The sequence below is a fragment of the Petromyzon marinus genome, chromosome 15 (genome assembly GCF_048934315.1).
Source record: "Petromyzon marinus isolate PM22_M1 ecotype Great Lakes invasive population chromosome 15, UKy_Petmar_22M1.pri1.0, whole genome shotgun sequence".
In the NCBI taxonomy this organism is placed as follows: domain Eukaryota; kingdom Metazoa; phylum Chordata; class Hyperoartia; order Petromyzontiformes; family Petromyzontidae; genus Petromyzon; species Petromyzon marinus.
This window is the reverse complement of record NC_133681.1, coordinates 2,524,864-2,550,754: the sequence shown is the minus strand read 5'-3', so window position 1 is coordinate 2,550,754 and position 25,891 is coordinate 2,524,864. Positions and strand designations below refer to the sequence as shown.

Below are 25,891 nucleotides of genomic sequence, written 5' to 3'. Positions count from 1 at the left end.
CCCAGCAGGTGCCACGGGTCGATTGACTGAGATGACTGGCCGATGCACAACCTGTGCCAGCTACTGTGCCAGGCTAGGTGCACCAGGAGGTCACGGGGCAGACCCAGCAGGTGCCACGGGTCGATTGACTGAGATGAATGGCCGATGTACCACCTGTGCCACCTACTGTGCCATGCTTGCTGTGCTTATACGCCCGGCGCTCCGCTCGTTGTTGTGAGCGTTGCTCCTCTGCCCTCCGTTGTTGCCTCGCCACCATGATGATGATGAGAGAGACGCAAACTCCAAATATACAGCAGCAGGCGTCAGGGTCGGAATCGAGCCCACGGCCTCCTGTATACCAAGCGAGGTAGTTAACATCTCGCCACGAGTTAAGGGAATAGCGCGTGAGCCGTGGCGAGTGTGTGGCAGTAGAGCGAAGTGAACTGACGGGCAGTTGTTTTAACGTATCGTCAAGCGCGTAGACATCTGCAAGCATCCTCCACCTGGGCCATCCATGACAGAGTAACCCGCGTTATAACAGGGTTGTTAGTGCTCCTGTAACTAGTGCCGCCCATGCCATTGATTCCACCAGGGCTGTTTGATGTTTAAAAAGTGAGCGACTCGAGGCCTTGGTGTCACCGACTTCCCCCCCCCCCCACCCACAAAACTTTAAAGCAAGGAATACAACAACCACATGGGGCATCTGGCGAGCGAGCCCAGAGGAAACGTGCAGACCCAGATTAAATCCCGTGTGTCACAGGAACCACATTCAGTGAATCGTACAAGCAGCAGTCCCATAGGGAAAATGTCCGGTAGGCCAGTACATTCCAATGGCCGGTCTGTGTGTTGGAAACTGCAAATGTAGAGTAAAAATATATATTGTATTCAAATAATGTTGTACCTGTAATGTGAAGGCTTCATTGCTTATTTAAGCTCTCAGTTGCCATTACATCCCCATAGATTCGGCAGCCCCAAAGGAATCTTCTTCACCGGCCACCCATTCGTTTTTTGGACCTAGTCCAAATGGGCCAATGAAATCGCACGGCAAAATCAAGCCAATCTGTCACATCGCAAATCTAGTACTACAGTTTGTCATCGCACAACACATTTCAAAAACATAAATAATTGCCCATGGCCCGAATTTGAGCCGGTGTGTTTATAAATGCCTGGGCCGAATTTTAGTCCCAGTCCGTCGTCAGTGCATACAAGTCGGAAACCACGGCAGCCAAGCATCTCGAGCCGCGGTAGGATTGAGCTGCATGTGGGCGGGTCGTCCTTCTGTTGCCTTACCTTTCAAATTGTCATCCTGCACATACACAGCGAGATGTACAACGCAGATAAAACAAGACACAAATAACGCAAGTCTATTTAAGAAAATAGCTAAATATATTTTATTAATTTGAAAAACAAAGACACATGTTTTGTAATATTAATTGTAAATACCTGAATTTGAAACACCAAAGAATTTGGACAAACTAAATCAAGAACAAACGTGTTTATTTACAAATACAGACATAAATTACATTTAATATTATTCCTGTGAATAAATACTCAAGTAAAATGCAAATAAATCCAGAGTTTCTTCAACATGACATCACATAAAGGTGAAGAAGAGTTGTGGCAACGACGCTGTACTGAAACTAAAATTTGATTTTAATTTACCAGGTAAGGCCCCCTGAGCTATATAGCCCTTTTTGAGAAGCGACCTGGCCACAAATGATAGCTCAAAGAAGTGTCTGATAACGTGGAAATGTATAGCAGCCAAATACTCTAAACGCATGTTGAGTCCAAATGTGGAAGCAAAGACCGGAGAACACAGAGAAAAATCCACGCGATCCACGGGGAGAACGTGCACACTCCAAATATACAGGCGTTGGGGTCGGGATCGAAACCCACAACCTGCACAGCGGGCGAGGCAGCTGACATCTCGCCACCGTACTGGTTTCATTTGGAGTCTTCACAGCCTCGTCGTGCCGCGTGTGGGGTGGTCGTAGCGCGAGCCGTGGCCGATGGCGACGCGTCGGGGTTGAGGGAGGCCCGCAGCGTGCCGACGTCACGTGCTCGCCGGCGGTGCGGTGCCCTCGTGCGGTCGACGAGCCGTGACGCCCACCGTTCCACGTGCTTCGTAATGCCTCGTCGACACCCGTTATACGACCAACTATCTGCGGAAATCGGAAACCTGACACAAAACCCGCCCGAATCTTGACGTTATTTTGTTTCACGAGATGTGCTTAGAAATACGTACATTGAAATGTATTTCTTGAAAAAGTAAATACTTAGAATAATACATTTAAAGTGCATTAAAAAAGTCCATTAAAAAACATGAAAAATGGTAAGAGATGCAGACAAAAGGATATATTTAAATAAATTTTCACAATAAATAATTAAAGAAGCAGACATTCTGCAGTAAGTGTGCACACAGGAGGTTCCATGTGGAAGCACAAGAGTTCACTCCCAGAGTGGACACTGCTGCACGAGACGGGAAGATCGCGATGTGCCGAGAGTCTAAATGTAATCACATCACAAGTCGCTACACACGGAAGAGGGGAAGGAGGGTCGAGAGCCTGGCCTCGTTGAGGGGAGGGAGGCAGTGCTACAGTGGCGAGATGTTAACTACCTCGCCCGGTACGCAAGAGGTCATGGGTTCGATCCAGACCCTGACGCCTGCTGTATATTCGGAGTTTGCGCGGCAATCTCCCTGTGGTCATGTGGATTTTTCTCCGAGTTTTCCCCTCCACGTTTAGAAACAAGCGTTGAGACTACTTGGCTGCTATACATTTCCACACGATGATAAGCCACTTTGTTGAGCTATCATTTGTGGCCAGGTCGCTTCTGAAAAAGAGCTACACAGCTCAGTGGAAGCTTACCTGGGAGGGGGGGCAGCAGAGGGGCGGAGTGGCAACCACCTCAGACACAAGAGTTAAACACAAGCCGGACTCTATCTTCATTCACTCTTGTTTCCTATGGGTTCGATCGTGCATGTGTAATGCGAATGTTTAACTAGAGCCCTCCATCAACCCGACAAAGCGAATCAAATCAAGTTATCAAGAGGGTAAGTTGATTTGGTTTGTGAACAACACCCGGAATGTGGAAAGGCAAGCAACATTTTGACAATTTATATGCGACGCTTCGCTGGAGAATACTGCAACAGCTACCATCACCAGCTGTTAGCAAGAGTTCAGATCTCGCGTGAATGAGCTTCCTGAACAAGATCCTTTAGTAGGTGCAATGACGTTTTCGCCAGTCAAGCACATCATCTAGTTTAATCATTGGAGTTGCTTTCTGGCTGACTGGTTCGAGTGGTCCAATACGGTGAATCTATTTAGCTGACTGTTCCATGAACACTTATGTCAATGATAACATTGTTTGTAAAAATTACCTGGACAATCTTCTTTGGTTCTTTCGGTAAAGTCACGTAGAATGAGAATAAAATAATAAATAGTTAAAATAAAATAACACAATAATATTCCCAGGACGTTCCGGCCACAACACAAGCGGCCTTCATCAGGTGGAGGACAGACAGTCTCGTCCCTTCACCTGATGAAGGCCGCTTGTGTTGTGGCCGAAACGTCGTGGGAATATTATTGTGTTATTTTATTTGATCAATTTATTATTTTATTCTCATTCTACGTGACTTTACCGAAAGAACCAAAGAAGATTAATCCTTGCAGTCACGAAAGCTTTAAATCGATACCTGGACAATATATCAATAATTCTACAATGGTGGAAATTGTAAAATCTGATATATAAATATCGTAATGTAAGTTTATATAAAATAGCTCAACTTCGAATGGAAATATCACGATTTATGGACAGTTGCACAATGTTTAGCAGTAAACGGTGCAAAATGTGCAGCGGTCAGCCGTGCGCGCTCACGCCCCAACCTCTTGCCGAGGGCGGCCGCCCGCTCCCTGCTCGCTGCTCCCTGCTCGCTGCTGGTGCAGCTCTCTCTCCCGCTGCACCTCGCTCTGCAGCTGCGTCTCCCTGGCCTGCGACGCTCCCAGCTGTTCGGCGAGACGCCACACCTGCTCGTCCTGCGAAGACGACGACTCCGCTCGTAAATATCCCGCGCGCACGTCAATGCAGATCCAGTCCGACATTTGTTATGAAGAACAGAGCGGCACATGAAAGCTGCGTTCTCGCGCAACCGTGCCGTGTGCGGGCATGCAGCAGCTGCGGGGGCACTATGCTGTTGGTGAGGATTGAGGTAGTGGCGATGGTTTTCACTCCTGCATTCAGGGCCAGATAAACTTAGTTGTAGTTAATAAGCAATGGATTTAAAAACTCACTTAAGACCACTATGGTACCATTATGGCTCACTGGGCATCGATGCTCTACAAATTTGATGTTAAGTTAAATGCCGCCCGTACTCAACATCTCTCGTTATACTCCAGCACTTACTCTACTCTTCGGTCCCAAAGTCGTAACAGTTGTGTGTGCGCACCGTACATGCGTAGTACGTCTATTACGTGTTGCTGTGTGTACGTGAGTGTATACGTGTGTAATGACATGATGACACCTGCTGGCTGGGAAAGGGAGGCGCGGGTACGGGCACCACTAAGACAACATCCAATCCGAAAGGGAGAGGTATCTGGGGCAAAGGTCATAGGCAGGGGGGGGGGGGTTGGCCGAGATGCTCCGGGAACCTGCTCGAAGGTTCCACGATAGGGCGTGGCCGGAGGCGGAGCCTAGCCGCGCCTGGGGAGATATAAGCGGGGGGCGGACCCGGGGCTCGGGGTTCGTGTGCGGGGTCTTGGGTCCGGACCGCGTCGCCGCTCGCCGTCATCTCTCTCCGTCGTCCGCCCACGTGGAAGATCTTCTGCGGGGCTTCCATCGCCACCCTCGTCACGCCGCCAGCCAGCGGCCGAGCGAGGGCGGTGGGACCGCGCCGAGTGATCGGCCGTGTGTGTAGCCAGTAGAGACGTTAATGTCTAAGTGTTGTACTCAGAGTGAGAAGGTTCAGGTTGGCCTGTGTTGTGCCCGTGTAAGAAATAAAAGAAGCACCCTCGACACGACGTGTCGCGGAAGTCGCTCATGACACATGTATACATTGGGGAGCGGTAGTGTGGCGGTTAGCGCGCTGCGCTACGGACCCTTGGTCCCGAGTTCGATTCCCGCTCCCGAACAACATCAGTGACGATTATCTGGACCGGTCCTGGGCCCCCCCTATGTCGACTCAGCCTCAAATGAGTACCTGGTGCGGTGTGTAAACATCGCCACTAAGGACAAAGAGGCGACCGGGCGAGTGCTGGCCACCCACCCCCTCGTGTGCCGTGCCGGTCTTCATAGTGCTCGCGAACAGCACTTGTCCTAACAGTCTTTTAAAGGATATACGGGGGATTTTTGTATGCATTACGTGTGCGCTACATGTTCATCAACCGACATCCCGGCAGACTCCCCTTGCAAACGAGGCGTTCCATCCCAAGGGGATTTTTTTTCACGTTAAGTGTGTGTTTTTTAAATCGCTGCGTGCCTTCTCTCTGTTGAGGCTCTCCCTCTCCTCGAGCTCCTGGTGGAGTCGTTCCACCTCCCTCTGCAAGTCGACGAGGCGGCACTCAAACCCATCCGCGCGGGCGCGCAGCTGCAGGCAAACCTGGTGGGAGACGTGCCGAGCGTTTTTATTGTTATTATTGTTCCTCCGCCCGTTTACCCAGGAGGGCATCGCCGAGTCTCAAGACTTTTTCAAGAAGCTCCTGCCAATTTTTCGCCGCAGCGTGCCACGTTGCTACGTGCATAAGCCCAGTGCCGTCATTTGCAGGGAACGTTTCCACATTTCGGATGTTTGGCCAATACCGGTTACATTATATGACTGTTGTAGTTATGGGAGGAAACTGGGGAATCCAGAGGAAACCCATGCAGAACAGGGGGAGAACATACATTCTCCACACACTATCACTCCCACTGCAGAACAGGGGGAGAACATACATTCTCCACACACTATCACTCCCACTGCAGAACAGGGGGAGAACATACAATCTCCACACACTATCACTCCCACTGCAGAACAGGGGGAGAACATACAATCTCCACACACTATCACTCCCACTGCAGAACAGGGGGAGAACATACATTTTCCACACACTATCACTCCCACTGCAGAACAGGGGGAGAACATACAATCTCCACACACTATCACTCCCACTGCAGAACAGGGGGAGAACATACAATCTCCACACACTATCACTCCCACTGCAGAACAGGGGGAGAACATACAATCTCCACACACTATCACTCCCACTGCAGAACAGGGGGAGAACATACAATCTCCACACACTATCACTCCCACTGCAGAACAGGGGGAGAACATACATTCTCCACACACTATCACTCCCACTGCAGAACAGGGGGAGAACATACAATCTCCACACACTATCACTCCCACTGCAGAACAGGGGGAGAACATACAATCTCCACACACTATCACTCCCACTGCAGAACAGGGGGAGAACATACAATCTCCACACACTATCACTCCCACTGCAGAACAGGGGGAGAACATACAATCTCCACACACTATCACTCCCACTGCAGAACAGGGGGAGAACATACAATCTCCACACACTATCACTCCCACTGCAGAACAGGGGGGAGAACATACAATCTCCACACACTATCACTCCCACTGCAGAACAGAGGGAGAACATACAATCTCCACACACTATCACTCCCACTGCAGAACAGGGGGAGAACATACAATCTCCACACACTATCACTCCCACTGCAGAACAGGGGGAGAACATACAATCTCCACACACTATCACTCCCACTGCAGAACAGGGGGAGAACATACACACGCCACACTGAAAGGCACCCGAGTTGGAAATTGAACCCAGGCCCTTGTTGCTGTGAGGCGCCGAGTGTCACCACTGCGCTTCCACCCTCCCAGCCTTAATGAGCATCTGGTGCGGTGTGTAAAAACATCAGCGCTGGGGAGACAAAGGCAGCTGGATGTGGTGCAGCTGGCCACCCACCCCCTTCGGGTGCTCTACCGACCTTCATAGGTGGCTCGCTAACAGCACTTGCCCCGACAACGGTCTTTTAAAGGTTACATGGGCGATCTTTGTCTTTGTACCTCACGTAGGCTTGTCAGTGCCTGAGACTTCTCCTCTGACTTGGCCTGCAGGGTGATGACCAGCGCACGGTTCTTCTCACCTTCCGCCGTCTGCTCCTTCAGCTTGGTGTTCAGCTGCTCGCACCTCGTCTCCATCTGCAAAATCTTTGAGGAGCAAGATTGGAAGAGAGTGACGTTGGCAAGCATGGTGGTGGCAGAAGTCTTGGTGTCAGCCTGAGCTCACGTTATCTTTGGTGCTGCCGCTGCAACTGGTATTTTATTTAAGTGCAACATTTTCATTAAACATCTCTGCCGGACTTCTATTAGTCCCCAGGTGAAGTGGTAATTTGGATGGATTCAGGTGACGTTTTCTAGGGTGATCAAAGAACGAGTGCCGAAGTTGACTTTACAAGAAAACGCTTTGACTGACGGTAAATTGTGCAATTCCTCCGTCTCAGCCTAGGATCGTCAGCAGCCCAGGTTTCACACGGACAGTCCAATAATCGATATCCGTGTTTGGGTGGCAGGAATCGATTTGTACGGAGGCATGGTGCCGGTATTGTGTTAAAAACGCATCACAGGATACCGCACAGTTGTTAATAGGCCTAGGCTGACTGAGAAATCCGAGTAGGGTTGGTTGGCTATGCAAGAGGCAGCAACCCTAACTGGGCCGCAGTGAGTAGGACAAGCACCTGAGTAAAGTACCACGGGTGCCCTGAAGAGGTCAGAGGGGAAAACTCGGCAGCGGAAAGGGGCCGGCGTCCAGTGGAGAGACGCAAGGATTTACGGCGGGCTGTGTGGACGGGACGAGCAAGTGGGCGCGCGTTCCACGCTCTAGCCTCCCGGTGTGTGGGACACCCCTCCCCGTGAAGTCCACGGAGCCCAGAGACCCAGCATTGCTGGGTAACCCTCCCGAGTGCGTCTCTGCCGGAACATGCGTCGGATAGAAGCCACGGGATGTCTCCTCTTGAGAGAACTCGGGTGTAGGAATAAGTTTTACCCTTTTAACTGGCACAAAAACTGACACCTTTATTCAAGGCATCATGTTTGCAATAACCACAACACAAGCAGTCAAAATGCAAACAAAAAAGAGACAACTCTGATAATAATATGCACTGTCCTTGAATTTGATTAGTTCACACCCGAGACGGCTTTTCTTAGAGCCTAGTCTCCATTGGTGTTGGACCAGAAGACGCCAAAAGGCGTGGACCAATCAAATTCAAGGACAGTGCATATTATTATCAGAGTTGTCTTTTTTGTTTGCATTTTGACTGCTTGTGTTGTGGTTATTGCAAACATGATGCCTTGAATAAAGGTGTCAGTTTTTGTGCCAGTTAAAAGGGTAAAACCTATTCCTATATCTTGTTACTGGCAAAGGAGGTCTCATAAAGAACTCGGGTGGTCAATGAATAACACTTCATGAGGAAGCCAACAGGGTTTGTCATACGGATAGATCTGCTCCCATCTTAGGAATGTGGAATTTCCACCACAGGCACAGGGCTATAAACAAGAGATGAGCACTAATGCCACAATTTGAGCAGGAAATCACTTTGGCCTTGTCTCTCATCATCAAGAGTGGCTGTTAAGAACTAAAGAAAGTGTCCTTGCTCTTTTAACATTATGCTGAAAGCAATCTGCGTGGTTAAGTACGACGTGGCCTCGCGGATGCGGAGCACGCGGTGTCTGCCGGCGCCACGTGGGGGTGAGAGACGCGGAGCGGGAGATGTGGAGCGGGAGATGTGGAGCAGGAGATGTGGAGCGGGAGATGTGGCGCATGAGATGCGGCGCATGAGCGGTGCGAGCTCGTAAATGACGCGGCCCTTGAGCTCGTGTCGGCTGTCAGTGCCAGCACCTGCTCCTCTTTTGCGTCCACCTCCGTGCGGAGCGACACCACCTGCTCGCTCACTCGCCCCTCCAGCTCCGACAGCTGTAGGGCACACACACAGACGCGCGCGTCGTCGTGGGGAGCTGCTCGCCGCGCGCGTCTCAACCGCGTGGTCCGACAATCATGACCTCTATTTGAATGAAAACATCTAATGACAAGCCACTACATTAAATGTCATTAATGATTATGCTTGGCATACCCAGAAAAGCCCTACTGAGTCTTACTGAGGCTCTTGTTAAGTTTTCGCACGAGATTTGATCTAATTTTGTTTAAGCAGGCGAAAATTGGTGAAACAAAAAGAGACCAGGATAGATTCTCATTTGCAATCGTGGCCTGGGCTACCAAACTGACTAAAGCAAAACTAAAGAAAGTATAGCACTGAAACGAACAGAAATCAGGGCAAAAGCAACAGTGTCACATGAGAACTCGACATATATTACACGATCATAAATCGATGTGAAATAATGTATTCCCTGTAGCGTAGGGTGCAATGTTGTAATGTTTAATCCAAAGTGAGTTATTTGCAGGTAATTTTTCAACATTGAAAAGTTTGGCCAAATCTATTTACTGTACATTGTATGTTTTTAACCTGAAGGAAACCCATGCAGAACACGGGGAGAACATACAGCAATAGCTGCTATTTTAACCATGAAGTGGCGGTGACATCACCACGGCACCTGTGCCAGGCCAGGTGCACTTTGAGGCCACATGATGTGTCGAAGGCTCGCTGACAGGAGGTCAAGGGACAGACCCAGGCGCCATTGGTTGACTGATTGAGATGACTGGCAGATAGACCGGTTGTGCCCTCTACTGTGCCAACGTGCTGGATTTTAGCCGCCCGGCGCTCCGCTTGTTGTTGTGAGCATTGCTCCTCTGCCCTCCGTTGTTGCTGGAAAGCGACCGCCTCCAACTGCCAAGTAGCAGCGTCCTTCACGAGCCTCTTCTACAGAAGCCGACCTCGACACCGCTGGGACCAGTTATTGGCTCCATCTATCCAAACACTCCGATTCATCCGCTTACAATCTGTAGTCCAGGGGGAGTCATATGAACACTAAGAGGCTGCCCCGCGTTGTTGACGTTGTGCAGCTGCAGCACGTGTACCTGCGTGGCTCTAGCGATGAGCTCCCGTTGGCGCTCCTCCAGTTCCACTTGCAGCTCCTCCACCTCCCGCTCCCTCTCGCGCAGGGAGCCGCGAAGCTGACTAGCGGCACACAGAACGCAGCGCCGCATTGCACCACCTCGCACCCTCACACCACGCCACCTCTCACCACGCCACCTCTCACCACCACGCTACCTCTCACCACGCCACCTCGACACCACGTCACCACTCACCCCCACGCCACAACCTATGGAGTGACTCATGCTGCCAGCTATGGCCGAAAAGTTTGGACGTACACGTTATGTATATCGTTTATTGTTAAATTTGAATCACTGTTCCTATGATTACTGTTACATTGCTTTTATAGCTTTATTTTGCTGTTTTCGAAAACATATGGTTAAGCCATGTTTCTTGTGGAAGTGCGGAGTTGGCCTGATAACTTTAATATAAATTGTCTTATGGTTGTTATTGTTTGACTTGCATCACACTGGGATTTTTTACACAGCGTTGTAATACGGTGGGTTTTTTTTCTGGAAGATTTGCTGGTTCATCCAGGATGTTTCTGTTGCGCGTCGTCACTTTAAGATGTTCTTTTGTTTGTTGCGGTTGCACCTGAGTCAAGAGCCGCATGGCTCACAGGGCTATACCTAATAAATGAAACCTCACCACCACGCCACCTCACCACCACACCACCTTACCACCATGCCACCTCACCACCACGCCACCTCACCACCACGCCACCTCACCATCATGCCACCTCACCACCACGCCACCTTACCACCATGCCACCTCACCACCACGCCAGCTCACCACCACGCCACATCACCACCATGCCACCTCACCACCACGACACCTCAGCACCATGCCACCTCACCACCACGCCACCTTACCACCATGCCACCTCACCACCACGCCACCTCACACCACACCACCTCACCACCACGCCACCTTACCACCATGCCACCTCACCACCACGCCACCTCACCACCACGCCACCTCACCACCACGCCACCTTACCACCACGCCACCTCACCACCACGCCACCTCACCACCACGCCACCTCACCACCACGCCACCTCTCACCACGCCACCTCACCACCACGCCACCTCACCACCACGCCACCTCACCACCACGCCACATCACCACCATGCCACCTCACCACCACGCCACCTTACCATCATGCCACCTTACCACCATGCCACCTCACACCACACCACCTCACACCACCACCACAAACCCATGACCAATCATCTGCTCTGTCTTTATAACAATAACCACACAACCGATTTAGTTTTTAGAATTTCTACCTGGAACCAAACCAAATGCTCGTTCGCTTGCCAAGCGTCTCAACATCTATGCAAGTGGTTCCGCTGGGTCGGTGGCGACCGGCAGGCGACGTGAAAAAACGTCGCCTTGCAAGGCCGCACCCCCCCCCCCCCGCGCGCTCCCCCACCCCCCTCACCCGTGACTCTCCGCCATCGAGTGCAGCCGCCTGTCCCTCTCGTGCAGCTCCGCGTGCAAGCGCCGCTCCGTGGCACGGAGCTCCGTGCTCAGCTCTGCGGCCGCCAAGCGCTCGCGCTGCAGCTCGGCCCGCGCCCGGCCCAGCTCCTGCTCCGTGTCGCCCGCCTGCTGCAGGCCGCGCGCCAGGCTGTCCTGCAGCTCCGCTGCTGCGGGGGGGGGGGAGGCGGGGGGCACGTCCAGGACGACGATCGTCCCCACCCTGTTGAGACGGTGCCCACCGCCCCCCCCCCTCCTCGCCAATCAAGGCCACGTGTCCCCGCCCCCATCCCGCCGCGTCGAGCATCGCCGCGTCTCGATGCCATCACTGGCGGGGAACCGGTGGATCGGCTTTGCGGCCCCTTTGAGATCCCACGGGCCACAGTGAGATTCTGCGTATGCCCAAAGTGCATGGATTTATTTAAGCCGTGACGGTTAAAGTCACGGACACTGGGGGGTGAACCGGTGGCGCAGTGCCATGTGCACTGCGCCACAAACTTGAAAACCTTAGTTCCATTCCTGGTCACAGCTAACTAGGTCGATGAGGGATGTCCGAACCGGTCTTGGCATCCCCGTTTACTGGCCCGCGATGACCGGTGCGGTGAGGCATGCTGAACAGGAGCTCCCGCCAGGTGCTGGCGCCCACCGAGCTGTGTCTTGTGACGGAGCTCGTTCTCGGCCTGCTTGAGCGTCGCCAGCAGAGACAGTGCCCGCTCGCCCTCCCGGCTGCCCTTCTCCCTGGCGCTGCCCAGCTCGGCGCGCGCCCTCGCCACCTCCTCCTGGCCGTCGCGCACGGCCGCCTGCAGCTCGCTGCCAGGGGCGAGATAAAACCCTGTGAGCCCCCAGAGGCCACGCCGCTCTCGGCTTGCGCGCAGCACGTAGCCCCCGTGGCATCTTGCTGTGCGTGTGCGAAAGCAAACCTCAAGCGGATACAGAGTTATCAAACGTGACAGACACACGCGCCCAACGTTAAACGATGCGGAGTTCGCACAAACTGTGGACCAGCTGGCTCAAAGTTAAGTTGCCGATGAGAGTGGCGCAGTGATGACAATCGTGCCACACAACAAGAAGCTCCTAGGTTTGATTCCCGCCTTTCTGTGTGGAGTTCTCCTCCTGTTCTGTAAGCGTTTCCTCATGCAATGTAACCGTTATTGCCCAAAATATTCGAAAATACTGAAACATTACCTGCAAATTACTCAGTTGGAATTACACGCAGAAACATTGCCTCCTACTGAAAAAAAGGATCCCAGGCAAAAGAAAGTCTTGAGATGTAAACAATGAACGATTATAAACTATTATCACGTGAAAATGTAGGGCAACCAGATACTCTAAACGCGTGGCGTTGATTCTAAATGGGGAGGGAAAAACCGGAGAGCCCAGAGAAAAATCCACGTGCGCACGGGGACAGAGACGTTCAAACTCGAAATATACAGCAGGGGTCAGGGTCGGGATTGAACCTACGACCTCCTGCATAGCAGGCGAGGTAGTTAACATCTCCTAGCCACCGTACTGGTTTCATTTGGAGTCTTCACGCCTCGCCGTGCTACGTGTGGGGTGGTCGTAGCGTGAGCCGCGGCCGCCTGGCGACGCTTCGGGGAGAGAGGGCCACAGCGTGCCGGCACCCACGGTGGCGAGGCTTCCTGGGCGAGCGCTCGCGTGCGACTCGAGTCGAGCCAGACTCCCCAACCTGACGCTGCTGGCGAGGGTGGCTCCGCGCTCCCTCTCCTCGTGGAGCTGGCTCTGCAGCGAACGCTGCTGCTTCGCGCTCTGCTCCCGCTCGCCGCGCGACTGCTCACGCTCCGCGTGCAGACTCTGCTCCAGGCCGCACACCTGCCCACACACGTCACAGCCGCGCACGCCCACGCGAGGGAGAACCAAGAAGGGAACCGTTGCAGAACAGGCAGAGAACATATAAGCTCCACGGAGAGAGGTGCCCGAGTTAGGAATCGAACCCGGGCTCTTCTACCGGCGAGGCAGGAGTGTGACCACTGTGCCACCAAGGGTCACAACCGTAGTGCCCGATGTGCTATCGGGGGAGTGGCCCGTAACTCTGGTGATGCCCAAACCGTCAAACGCATCGCCGACGAGCGTGCCCATCCACGCACATCCTCGCAGCATTGCTGCCATCCATGCAGCGTCTCCCACCTGGGATTGGTTGTGTGTATTGTTTAACTTCTTTCGCACCGTACGTAGCCAACAGTGCTAAATGAAGGCGAGTGGTTGGGGTGCCGCGGTGGCAAGATGTTTACTCCCTCGCCTGGTATGCAGGATGTCACGGGTTCGATCCCGATCCTGACGCCTATTGTATATTTGGAGTTTCTGTATTTGGCTGGTGTAAATTTCCAAGTGATGCGCCACTTCTCTGAGCTATCATTTGTGGCCAGGTCGTATCTGAAAAAGCGCTACGTAGCTCAGTGGGGCCTTAGTAGATAATGGTGGGGGGGGGGGACCTTAAAATGTAACTATGACTACTATAAAAACCGTTGCTTTTTCCCCCCACCCCACCATGCCATACGAAAGATAGAAAGCGACAAGAGAGAGTGTCTCCCGCAAAGAGCGAGGGGGCACTCCACCTGCGTCTGCAGCTGCGCTTGCGCCTCCTCCAGCGCCTCGACGCGTGCGGCGCCCAGCGCCAGCATGGTGTCGCGCTCGCACAGCGCTCGCCGCAGCTCCGCCGCCTGCTCAGCCGCGTCGGCCACGGCGCCGTTCAGCAGCTCCAACTACGCACGCACGGAGTCACGAAGATCACCACACACCGCCACCACCCACCCCCCCACCACGCCCCACGCCCCACGCCGTAGAGCCTTTGCACAGACCGTTCGTGAGCGCCCATTAAGAAGGCCTCACTCATTATACATGGTTTAAGGGTCGCACTCGTTACACACGAAGTGCTCGTCACAAATGAACCACAACACGTTGCTGATCTCGTCAAGGAACTCCGGTCATCCTCGCGGCACCTTTGAGGCTGGCCATCGAGCAAAGAGAGTCACTGCTTCGCACGCTTTCGTATTCGCTTCTGCGGCCGTCTAGAACGCTCTTCCTTCCGATATAAGGAAGCCACTGGAACTATGCACTTTTAAATAATCTAGATTGAAAACAAATTTCTTTAGAACTGCTTTTTGTGTTTAGTTTGTTCTTCCCCCGCACCTCCGATTGGCACAGTTGGCTACGTACGGTGTGAAAGAAGTTCAACACACGTATAAACATATGAGTATGGGTCTCTGTGGGTCTTCATGGTTCCATACGAGTCATTGGATCTCTGTGGGTCTCTATGGGTCTCTTCCTTCCGATATTAGGAAGTCACTGGAGCAATGCATTTTAAAATCAATATTGAAAACTCATGCTTTCTGTGTTTAGTTTGTTGTCCTTCCCCCGCACCTCGATTAGCACAGTTGGCTACGTACGGTGCGAAATAAGTTCAACATATAACGACACGGAACACGTGAGGGTCGGTGGCCAGATATTTATATACCCGCACCAGGTACTCATTTAAGGCTAAGTCGACCATCAGGAAGGGCCAGGACCGGCTCAGATATTCATCGCTGATGGTGGCCGAGCGGAATCAAGCCTGGGTTGCCGGGTGCAGAACGCACTGCGCGAAACCACCATCCCACCACTCCCCATTCACACACCAATACAGGGTGCTTAAAAAAATGTTCATACTTACGTGGGACTGTCGTTTTTAATGGGAAAAGAACGGATAATACACTGTAACATGATAACAAATGTATGTTAATATCTTCAAAAAGTCCGAGACTCGCCATCGTTGTCAACACATTCCCTGAATCTTCTCCACGTGGTCTCCAGTGCCCGGAGGCGGCACATTTCACGTGGTATTGTTGCAAATTCTCCGGAGTGTTCACATTTTTTTCAAGCACCCTGTATATGCCGACTATTGTACTCGTACAATAGTCGGCATTACCGGGTTATGAACATACACATCACGCAGGCGATTTACCGGAATGATCACTCATAAGGGTGAGATCTGGAGCATCCTCCTCTTCTGCAAGCAGGAGGAGGATGACGAGTTGTTTTGACATGGAGAGATCTGCACAAAGCGCAACGATTCCTCCAGCTTCCCGATCGCACAAATTCTTCCGTGGGTGCGATACGCAAAGTTGCACACGTCTGTTGCCATCCGCTCACCTGCTCCATCTTGGCGCGTAGTTCTTGCTGCGCCTGCTGCAGCTTCTCTTGGCAGCGCACACGCTCCGCCTGCTTGGTCGCAAGTTCAGACTCCATTTCCAGAGCCTCGAGGAATGGGATGTAAACATTTAGATTTGAGGTTTCCGCAGCCTTGGTTAAAAATTCATATTTCAACTTAATTGGCGTGTGAATGTACTTCATCATTTGTCTGCTGCTGTTGCTATTATACAGACTGCTGCTGCTGTACAGACTGCTGCTGTTGCTATAAAGACTGCTGCTGTTGCTATACGACTGCTACTGTGGTAATACATACTGCTACTGTTGCTATACAGACTGCTGCTGCTATACAGACTGCTGCTGTTATACAGATTTCTGCTGCTGTTATACAGACTGCTGCTGTTACACAGATTGCTGCTGCTGCTATACAGACCGCCTTTATCTTCTCTCCCATAATAAGCTCAATAACACGGGAGTAATATCAGCCCTCGAATAATATTTCGGATTTTATTTGTAAAAAATATATATAAAGAGAAAGCAACACATTCAAGTTAAAACTGTCACATGTAACTGACGTAATAACACCACACAGACGTCGTCACGTCACGGATGGACGACAACCTCTCGACGCCGAGTTGGTCACAGGGGTTTTGTGACCATACTTCTCCACTGGACAGTCAGTGTGAATGGCGAAGGAAACCGAACTCGGGCTGCCGAAAACTTTAATACTTTATTATCACACTTCTACGGGGAAGTTACCGTTGTAATTATGTGTAAGATGTGCCCTTTTTTGAGCTGCCGTTTTGTATTTACAAGAGGTGGTCCTTTTTTGAGCTGCCGTTTTGTATGTGTAAGATGTGCGTGTTTGAGCTGCCGCTCTCGCTCTGGCCCCTCCCCCCCTCCAACCGTATTTCCTATTTAAGCTTCTGTTCATCCCTCCCCCCCCCCTCTCTCTCTGCCTCCCTGTCCGTCTTTCCTCCCTCCTTACCTCTTGGTGGACTTGTATATGTATTTCTACTGACCGTGTACCTCGTATTTTTCATTCTATCTATGCTGGTATGTGCAATCGAAAGGTTGAACACGAAATTTAACACTTCTGAAATTCGTGGTCCGCCAGGAAGTGTCTAACTGTGTTGTTGGCCTGACTGGATGTGCTTTACATAATGTTTTTTCAGGTTTGTTGAATTCTCGTCTCTCATCTTTTTGTTGTATTTACCTTCGTTATTTGTTCTTGACACCTGATGAAGATCGCTTGCGTTGTGATCGAAACGTCGTGATTGTTTTTTGTTTTAATATAATTTTATTATATTTCTACATACTTGACTTTATCGAAAAAAAACGATGAGTAATTTCATGCAGTCACGAAAGCTTTAATACTTTATTAAGTTCAACATGCATACATCAACATACCTTGGCGGAAGCGTCCGCGAGCTTGCGCTCCGCCAGGCCCAGCGCCTCCTCACTGCTCCCCCGCTGCCTCCTCGTGTCCTTACCAGGGGCACCATGCGCACACGTTACCACCAACTCACTCCGCTTTTACCAAGGGAGCTTACAAACAGTAACAGCTATTTATTTTTGGTAATACAGAGTGCTTCAAAAAATGTTAACACTTATATGTTAATAGCTTCAAAAAGTCAAAGAGTTTCCCACTTGTGCGCCATCGTTGTCAACACGTGGCCTGGAATCTTCCCCAGGTGGCCTCCAGAGCCCGAGGGCACATTTCTTGTGGCGTTGTTGCAAATTCCCGGAAGTGTTTACATTTTTTTGAAGCACCCTGTATATATGCATAGAAAAGGTATTGTAAACATTGCTTACTCTCAACCGAGTCGCAGACGGACTCTTTCGAGGCAACACATTACAAAGGGTTAACTGCCCCTTCACCAGATAACAACCTACGGTGGTGGACCACCGGGCTAACTACACGAATTACACCGTAACTAGCTACGTAACCACCGGGCTAACTACACGAATTACACTGGGAGTAGCTACAACAGACAGGACCCCAGCTTGGGTCCAGGTCCACTCTTCTCGGACGTAGAACGTAGATTCTTCAGGATAACCACAGCAACGCTGAACCCCGTGTCCCTCTGGGGACCCGGTTTGTATCCTCACTGGTCGTGGCTGGCTCCGCCCTTGGCCACGACCACCTTCTCAAACCCTCTAGCAGGATCTCGCCCTGACACGTGACCACCCCTAGCCCCCACTTAGGGCCCCTGTGTAGATCTTACCCGTCACGTGCCTTCCAGGGTCAACCAGACTGCCATGGCCTTCATTAACCCCATTCATGGCCGGCACCCTCACACCCCCCCCCCCCCCATAGGGGACAGCACTGCACGCCGAGCGTGGTGCCACTTGGCGCTCTCTATCAGCGCTCACCGAGCCCCTCTAGGGTTGGTACTACACCCACATGTACGGGTGTCCGCGATGGCAATACATCGCACGCCGTGCCTCGCTAGAGCCGGCATTACCCAGTGACATCCACGATGTCGCTACATACGTATTTATACTGGAGCAATCCGATGAGCTGCAATGCTCTTTTTCACAGATGTCCAATGGGGGAACGGGGTGGGAACGTTAACACGAACAATTCAAAAACACGACAGGAGACCAATACGTTAAAGTGACACGCACGCGTAACACGGAAAACCACAGATGGGCAGGGAAGGTAGCCAGGAGCAGCGCCAAGCATTCGCCCAAGCTCTGCGGCTCTACTTCCAGATGTTTGGCGTGGGAGGAAACCGGGACACCCGACGAAAACTCACGCGTGCGAGGGGGGCAACATTCCATCCCCCATACAGGTGGAACAAGTGGAGGTCATAGTTTATATTCTGCTTTCTCGTGGCGTGCCAGAGTACAGTCCCTCCCCAACGCCCATGGGAAGGGAGTTTCACAACATCTGAGTGATTCACCAACATTCGCTGCAGCCTCCAGTGCTGGATTACAGGCGTGCGCCACCACTGCCCAGTGGATCGAATCATGCGCATGAGAATCAATAATTCATTATTTCTGTAAGTGATATGCAACACAAATCTGCCAATGTTGGGGGTTAAACGGCTACAGGTGCCGCGGTGGTGATTTGTTAACTCCCCCGCCCGGTGTGCAGGAGGTCGTGGGTTCAATGCACACCCTGACCCCTGTATATTTAGAGTTTGCATGTCTCTCTCCCTGTAGTCGCGTAGATTTTTCTCCGGGTACTCCAGTTTTTCCCTCCACATTTGGAAGAAACACGCGTTTAGAGTATTTGGTTGCTATAAATTTCCACACGATAAGCCACTTCGTTGCACTATCATTTGTGGCCAGGTCGCTTCTGGAAAAGACCTCAACAGCTCTGCGAGCCTTACTTGGTAAAATCTTAAAAAATTGTTACGTTTTCACGTAACAAAAGATGGCGTTTATACACTGGGATAGGGGTTCTCAACCTTTGTTGGAATGGTGGCCCCCCCCAACCGAGACCACTGGTCCCTGCACCGGCCCCCCCTCAAGGCGCCCACAACACATCTCCACCACTGGTCGCACGAGTCGCTCGAACACCGTTGATCAAACTGTAGCGGACATCCTCTCAGGCACGGTTCCCCTCCTTTGGCTGCCAATCCATCGTGAGGTCTCACCCGCCGGCCAATGTGCCCTCCAGCCCACGACGTGCCCTGCCCAAGTGCGCTCACGTTTCCTGTCATTCAGTAACGCAACCATCCGTTAATGTCCACTTTTTCAGAAGGCAAGAAAACCCGACGTGTTGTTAACTTTTGGAAGGAAGCACTTTCCTCTGTGCCGGTTATTGCCTACAGGCAAGTTTTTGGTCAAGAGGCAAAAAATCATCGTGGGTCACACTCAAAACGGTGGCAGCCGCTGCTGAAGGTGGGGCGCTATTCACACGGCCCAGAAGTGATTCCAGCGCAGCAGCAGCAGCTGCAGCTGCACGGGCTGCACCCAAAACCAAGCGTGATGGGACGTCCTTCCAATTAACTCCAGGCGAGGCTCAATCCGGAGCGCGCAAAGGACGTGGTGACACCTGTAGCCTGCAGGAGGTCACCGAGCATTTCCGAGTAATTTCCCCTGCACGGTATCCACGCCGCAGCCCGAACCTCCCTCCCATGAAAGGCTTTCACGACCCCCCCCCAGCCCACTCGCTCTGCTTAAATTTGCTCGTTAGTGAGCATTGCGCCGATGGTGGTGGCAGCCGTGAGCACGCAGGCTCATCACGTACCTCAAGGGACATCTGTAGCTCCTGTGCACGCAGCTTTTCACGTTCCAGCGCCTGGCGATGGTCAGCAACTTCGTTCTGCGCACTCTGCATTCTCTTCTCGGCCTGCTCGGCCATCTTGCACAGCTGCGTGAAAACCGACATCATCAAAAAAAAGACATCGGAATCAGAATCTTAACTCATCCTGGAGAAATCCGACGAGCTATGAAGCTCTTTTTCACAGGCGTCCAGTAGACGACACGCCTTCTCCTTCCCATATCTGTCCCTCCACATCAACAATACCAAAGTAAGTTGTCACGCATCCCATCGGGCCACGCTGCCTAATGCCAGTGTATCAAATCAGCAGCACACAAGCAAAACTCTGGACCGGTTTTGACGTTCAGTGTCTCATCGGCAGTCAGGCTCGCTTGCGCGCGTGCGTGTCTGCACGTGCGTCTGTGCGTGCATGTCTGTGCGTGCGTGTCTGTGCGTGCGCGTCTGTGCGTGCGCGTGTGCGCGCGTGGCCATGCGTGTGTGCGTGCATGCGTGCGTGCGTGTGCGTCTGCGCGTGCATGCTTGCACTGCCACTGCGGGTGTCCCACCGTTGCCGCGCGTCGCTTCAGGTCCGCCACCTCCTCGTCGTGCTTCTCCCTCGTGCTCCCAGCAGCTCTCTCCAGCTCCTGGGCCTGCTCACGAAGGCGCCTCTCCAACTTGCCCAGAGCTCGCGTCTTACTCTGCGAGCGCCAGCGGCAGCACACGGGGAGCACCACATCTTAACCACTGCGACTTAAACCGTTTCGCTGTTGTCCACAAGCAAATCCTTGCGCTCGAAATCAAAACATAGTCCCCCCCTGTTCCACGAGGGTTTCCTCCGGGTTCTTTGGTTTCTTTCCATAGCTTAAAAAAAAAACACATCCCGTGTAAGTGGTGTTGGCCAAACATCCCAATGTCGAAGAATGAAAACACGTCAGAGGCGACTTTGTGGGCAATAAGGGGCATTGTCCGAAATGTCGCCTCTCACGTGTTTGGTCGTCTTTGAAGGCGGCGGCGTTATTGACGATGGCATCAGAGTGTCTGTCATCCGCGCTCGTGCGCAGGTGCCAACGCGGTGTAGCAAGCGGTGTGCGAGACACGGAAGGCGAAGGGGGTGACTTTATACTTTGTCACGCCCGTGGACGTTTCGTTTCCTTTTCACCGTTGACATTTTGTGAAGTTCGATGTACTTCTGAGTGATTGCAATTGTTCAGAAACTTGACCGACCTGCCCGATTGGCAGAGATGTTACATCTGAAGAGCATGAGTCAGAGTACGATATGAGACATTGGACTGTACTTACAAATAGCGAAATTCTCACACACAATGTAAATGGTATTGGATAAAAATCACAGGAAATGACCCAATTGGCATGACACACACAGGGCACCATCACCCTACTGCGAAAACTTGGCAGGACCCTCCTGCAAACATCTCAGTGAGGCCATCTGTTTAAGTTTAATAAAAAAAAATACAACCTTGACGACAAAATTTGGTTAGAAACACCGATTTTTCAGGAAACACATTTGCATTTGTGTCATCTCAACATTACTTGCAATGTGAGTAATTTGCAGGTAATTTTTCGATTTAAAGCTTTCGTGACTGCAAGGATTCATCTTCTTTGGTTCTTTCGGTAAAGTCACGTAGAATGAGAATAAAATAATAAAATAACACAATAAAATTCTCACGACGTTTCGGCCACAACGCAAGCGGCCGTCTTCAGGTGAAAGGTACAGAACTGTGTTATTTTTTCATTTTATTCTCATTCTACGTGACTTTACCGAAAGAACCAAAGAAGATGCAGGAAATTATTCAGCATTGTGATGTTTAACCCCATACCGGTTACATTGTGGGGGTTTTAGTTTTTAGCTATGGGAGGAAACTGGAGTTTGCATGTTCAAGTCGGGGATCAAACCCAGGAGGGCACGTTGCCGCTGCACCGCAACACCGCCGCTGACGGCGGTCGCGCTCCACGGTAGACCGCAGCGTTCGCCGGCAACGCGCGGATCTCACCTCCACCTCGCGCTGCAGCTCGGTGCAGTGCCCCACGCTGGCGTTGAAGGCGATGGTCTTCTCCTCCAGCTGCCTGCACAGCGCGGCCATTTCACCCGCCCCCTTCTTCTTCTGCGAAGCCGAACAACAGGCGCGAGCTGAAGCCACGCAGAAGGGCGACCGATGAGGCAGTACTCACCGATTCGCTTACGGTTACTCGCTTAACCACACTGGAGACCAATCCACTGCCTTATCGCTCTTTTATCACTCGTTCATTCCAAGAAACTCACGGTCTTCCGCAAAGCTCATGGTCCACAATAGATCACGTCTACTGCACAGGCCAACGCGGCAGATGCGGTTACCTGATGCACGAACGGAAATTTGAAAACTCTCCAGCGGTGTGCGACTTTGGTCAACCAGAACAGAGACCGACAATGCATAACGACGCAATTCCCCGATCCACAGATAAGAAGTCGACATCACAGAAATACACTCCGCTGCTTCCGATGCGGTTGTCTGGCTTGACCACCTGAAAGTGAAACTGTGGTTGTTGCTCTGCATCTACATCAGCCAGCCATACGAAAGAAGGAGACTCGTCTATAATGAGTAAAGTGGTTTGTGGTTCCCGTGAACTCAAGGCAACGGTCGTTGCCCACCATCGTTGACTTCCCCAACAAAGTGGTACTCGGTAACGGACAGCTTTCCCCCCCCCGCCCAATCATAGGAACGTGTAATTTCCACCGCAAGCTGAGGGCTTTAGACAGAAGATGAGCAACCACCCCACTGCTCAGTTGGGCAAGGGACTTCCCATCGACTCGCTCCGCTTCGCGCCCACAGAGATGACATGCCAAGGGGGCCTCTGGCGGCAGCGGCGGCGGCGGCTGTGACGTACCTGCGCCTCTAGCTGGGAGGCCCTGCACGACGCCTGCGAGAGCTGGGACTGTAGGGAGGCCGCAGAGGCCTCTGCCTCGCGCAGACGCTCCTGCAGCGCCTCGGCCATCGTGTCCCCGTGCAGCCTCGCGTCGTCTGATCCGAACGGGGAAACATAAGCCGAGCGCGACGGCAGCTGTGCTTCAGCACCAGCGTTCCTCGAGGCAGCCTCTCCCGTGCCCCGAGATGACCGTTTGGTCCACAAAACGAGCCGGACGCGTTTAAGGTAAAGAGGTTTACATAAACAAACGACCCCCACTGCCACTGTGTAGCATATTATTACATGCCAGGGACTCTATGAGATGATGGGACAATAGTCTGAGTCCATAATTGGCAATAAGTAATGGCAAAGCGGTTATAAGTGACTCGCAGAATTGTGCGCAGTTGCGTACACAGAGTCCACGACTTCCCTGAAGGCATCAACACCTTCAGCGAGCGCGATGGCGATCACACAACGCGGTTCGAACTCGACCCTCGATCGATGGCTGTGCCATCGCCGCACACGTGTCGAATAAGAAGCAAGGGACAAGTCCTTACTTACTAACAACTCCTTACTAACAACTCCTTACTAACAACTCCTTACTTACTACTCCTTACTTACTAACAACTCCTTACTAACAACTCCTTACTAACAACTCCTTACTTACTAACAACTCCTTACTAACAACTCCTTACTTACTAACAACTCCTTACTTACTAACAACTCCTTACTAACAAGTCCTTACTTACTAACAAGTCCTTACTTACTAACAACTCCTTACTAACAACTCCTTACTTACTAACAACTCCTTACTAACAACTCCATACTAACAACTCCTTACTAACAACTCCTTACTTACTAACAACTCCTTACTAACAACTCCTTACTTACTACCAACTCCTTACTTACTAACAACTCCTTACTAACAACTCCTTACTTACTAACAACTCCTTACTAACAACTCCTTACTAACAACTCCTTACTTACTAACAACTCCTTACTAACAACTCCTTACTTACTACCAACTCCTCTTTCATTTTTCATTGCTGGAGAGGTTGCCCCCCCCCCCCCACCTAAAAATCCTGGCTCCCCCATTGGTTGTTTTTGTAGTCATTTGCACCCGAGAAGCTCGTAGTCTGTGTGGACGATGCGGGGGGGGGGGGTGGTGAGGGGGTGAGGGATCAGGAACGTAACCGCGGCGTCCCTCCCGCTGTGCGCGACCGCCGAAGCCGCACGTGGCCGAGCGCGCGGCCGCGTCGCCGCCCGGCGCGTACCGTCCGTCTGCGTTGACGACGCGCTCCTCCGATGCGCTGCCGGACACCGACTGCTCGGGGCGCCGCTCTGCAGCGCTTCCAGCTCCCGATCTTTCTTGCCAAGCAGCGACCTGAAGGGAAGCGCACGGCTCGGCAATGAAAAGCCCCTCCACGCTCGATCGGCTGCGCGGCAGTGCTCGGCCTTGCTTTTGGTTGCGAGTCAGGATTGAAAATTCCATATTGCAATACAATGGGCCTTTGCACAACACTTATACTTTATACCTATTGTAAAAAATAAATGACAACTGAACACCTCAGTTTTTGCAGTAAATATCATAATAATTCCGACTTCCTGGACCGTCATTCTGACTACCAAGGATCTTGTCCTATAATGCATGACACAGATTCAAACGAAACGTCGTATCTCGTCGATAAATCTGGTTATGAGAATTGTTCAACTTACTGGTGCGAGCTGAAAATATAATAACCAACGGGTAAAACGCTTGTGCACGTCACAACTTGGCTGTGTCGGGTGGTGGAGCGTCACAGATTCGGTGAAATCGTTACATGACCGAACAGAAAAATGTATTACGAAGATATTATTTAAGGACTAAAAATACATAATGATCCCCCGAACAACCAAGGTGACACATATTGCACGTTGAACACAAACCTCAGCTCCGTGATGTCATGTGAGCAGAGGCTGGCAGAAGGCGGCGTATCCTCTTCATCAGGCCCACATTTCACATTGCATGAGGATGAAGGTTTCCGTTCCAGCAACTAGAGAATAAAAATAAAACATTGGTGACGCTTACATAGGAACCGAAACCTGCGCTCCAGAGCAGCGTATGTACGTGTGTTTGCTGAACTTCTTTCGCACCATACGTAGCCCACCGTGCTAATCTGAGGTATGGGAGAAGGACAACTAATGGCAAAACGCAGTTCGAAATAAATGAGTTTTCAATTGAGATTTAAAGTGCATAGCTCTAATGGCTTCCTAATACCGGAAGAGCGTTCTAGATGGCTGTAAGAAGCGCATCTGAAAGCGCCACGCAATGCGGCGACTGTCTTTGTTTAATGGCAAAAGCTGCTGCTGCTGCGAGGATGAGCGAAGCGTCACGTGATGATGGTTTATGCTCCTTGACGAGATCAGCAAGTTTCGATTCAAAGCTTTCGTGACTGCAGGGATTCATCTTCTTGGTTCTTTCGGTAAAGTCACGTAGAAGGGCAATAATAAAATAATAAAACATAATAACATAAAATTCTCACGACGTTTCGGCCACAACACAAGCAGCCGTCCTTTGTCAAGGCGCTCTGCTCCTCCCACCCAGCTTAAAAGAAGCTGCCAAGCTTAGCAGTGTTCATTTGAGCGCTGTCTTTCCGACAGTTCTGTTTCTTCACCTGAGGAAGGCTGTGTTGCGGCCGAAACGTCGCGAGAATTTTATTTTATTATGTTTTATTTTTATTATTTTATTATTTCCCTTCTACGTGCCTTTACCGACAGAACCAAGAAGGAGAGATCAGCGAGGTGTTGTGGTTCATTTGTGGCGAGCGCTTTGAGTGCAACAAGTGCGACCTGAGAATATATTCGTTCAGCCAACGGAAGCCGAGTAGAACCAAGGCCAAATGAGCATTGAGAGTCGTCCCACAGCTTAGCTCGTTTCCGTTGTACAGTGTGTTAGACAGCATTTCACATCACGAAGTATAAGGTAGTGGATGACATTTCTGAAAAAACACAGCACCTCCCTGGGACCCCCCCACTGTACAGCATTCCCATCTCTGAGGACGAACCGCGCAAATTATTGCATTCTTCAAACGTTGCGCTTAACGTAAACGCAACTCACTTGCTTTTGTTTTGCAACACAGCTG

The 25,891-nt window shown here is 51.4% G+C and overlaps 1 protein-coding gene across 2 annotated transcripts in view; it reads right to left on the bottom strand.

The window, feature by feature from the left end:
* Positions 1 to 1,459: 1,459 nt before the first annotated feature.
* LOC116942573 (uncharacterized) overlaps positions 1,460 to 25,891 on the bottom strand; it is a 40,948-nt gene continuing 16,516 nt past the window's right edge. For both annotated transcript variants that reach the window (XM_032954642.2, XM_032954643.2), the window contains exons 10-27: positions 24,696 to 24,802; positions 24,044 to 24,153; positions 22,752 to 22,885; positions 21,881 to 21,991; positions 20,438 to 20,569; positions 19,860 to 19,982; positions 17,066 to 17,143; positions 15,659 to 15,763; positions 14,086 to 14,232; positions 13,200 to 13,342; positions 12,159 to 12,322; positions 11,478 to 11,682; positions 10,017 to 10,116; positions 8,883 to 8,957; positions 7,052 to 7,195; positions 5,453 to 5,572; positions 3,864 to 4,013; positions 1,460 to 2,158 (exon numbers count right to left, since the gene is read on the bottom strand). In XM_032954642.2, the coding sequence (XP_032810533.2) occupies positions 2,138 to 2,158; positions 3,864 to 4,013; positions 5,453 to 5,572; positions 7,052 to 7,195; positions 8,883 to 8,957; positions 10,017 to 10,116; positions 11,478 to 11,682; positions 12,159 to 12,322; positions 13,200 to 13,342; positions 14,086 to 14,232; positions 15,659 to 15,763; positions 17,066 to 17,143; positions 19,860 to 19,982; positions 20,438 to 20,569; positions 21,881 to 21,991; positions 22,752 to 22,885; positions 24,044 to 24,153; positions 24,696 to 24,802 (2,169 nt within the window). In that variant the 3' untranslated portion in view covers positions 1,460 to 2,137. The remainder of the gene's footprint in view (positions 2,159 to 3,863; positions 4,014 to 5,452; positions 5,573 to 7,051; positions 7,196 to 8,882; positions 8,958 to 10,016; positions 10,117 to 11,477; positions 11,683 to 12,158; positions 12,323 to 13,199; positions 13,343 to 14,085; positions 14,233 to 15,658; positions 15,764 to 17,065; positions 17,144 to 19,859; positions 19,983 to 20,437; positions 20,570 to 21,880; positions 21,992 to 22,751; positions 22,886 to 24,043; positions 24,154 to 24,695; positions 24,803 to 25,891) is intronic.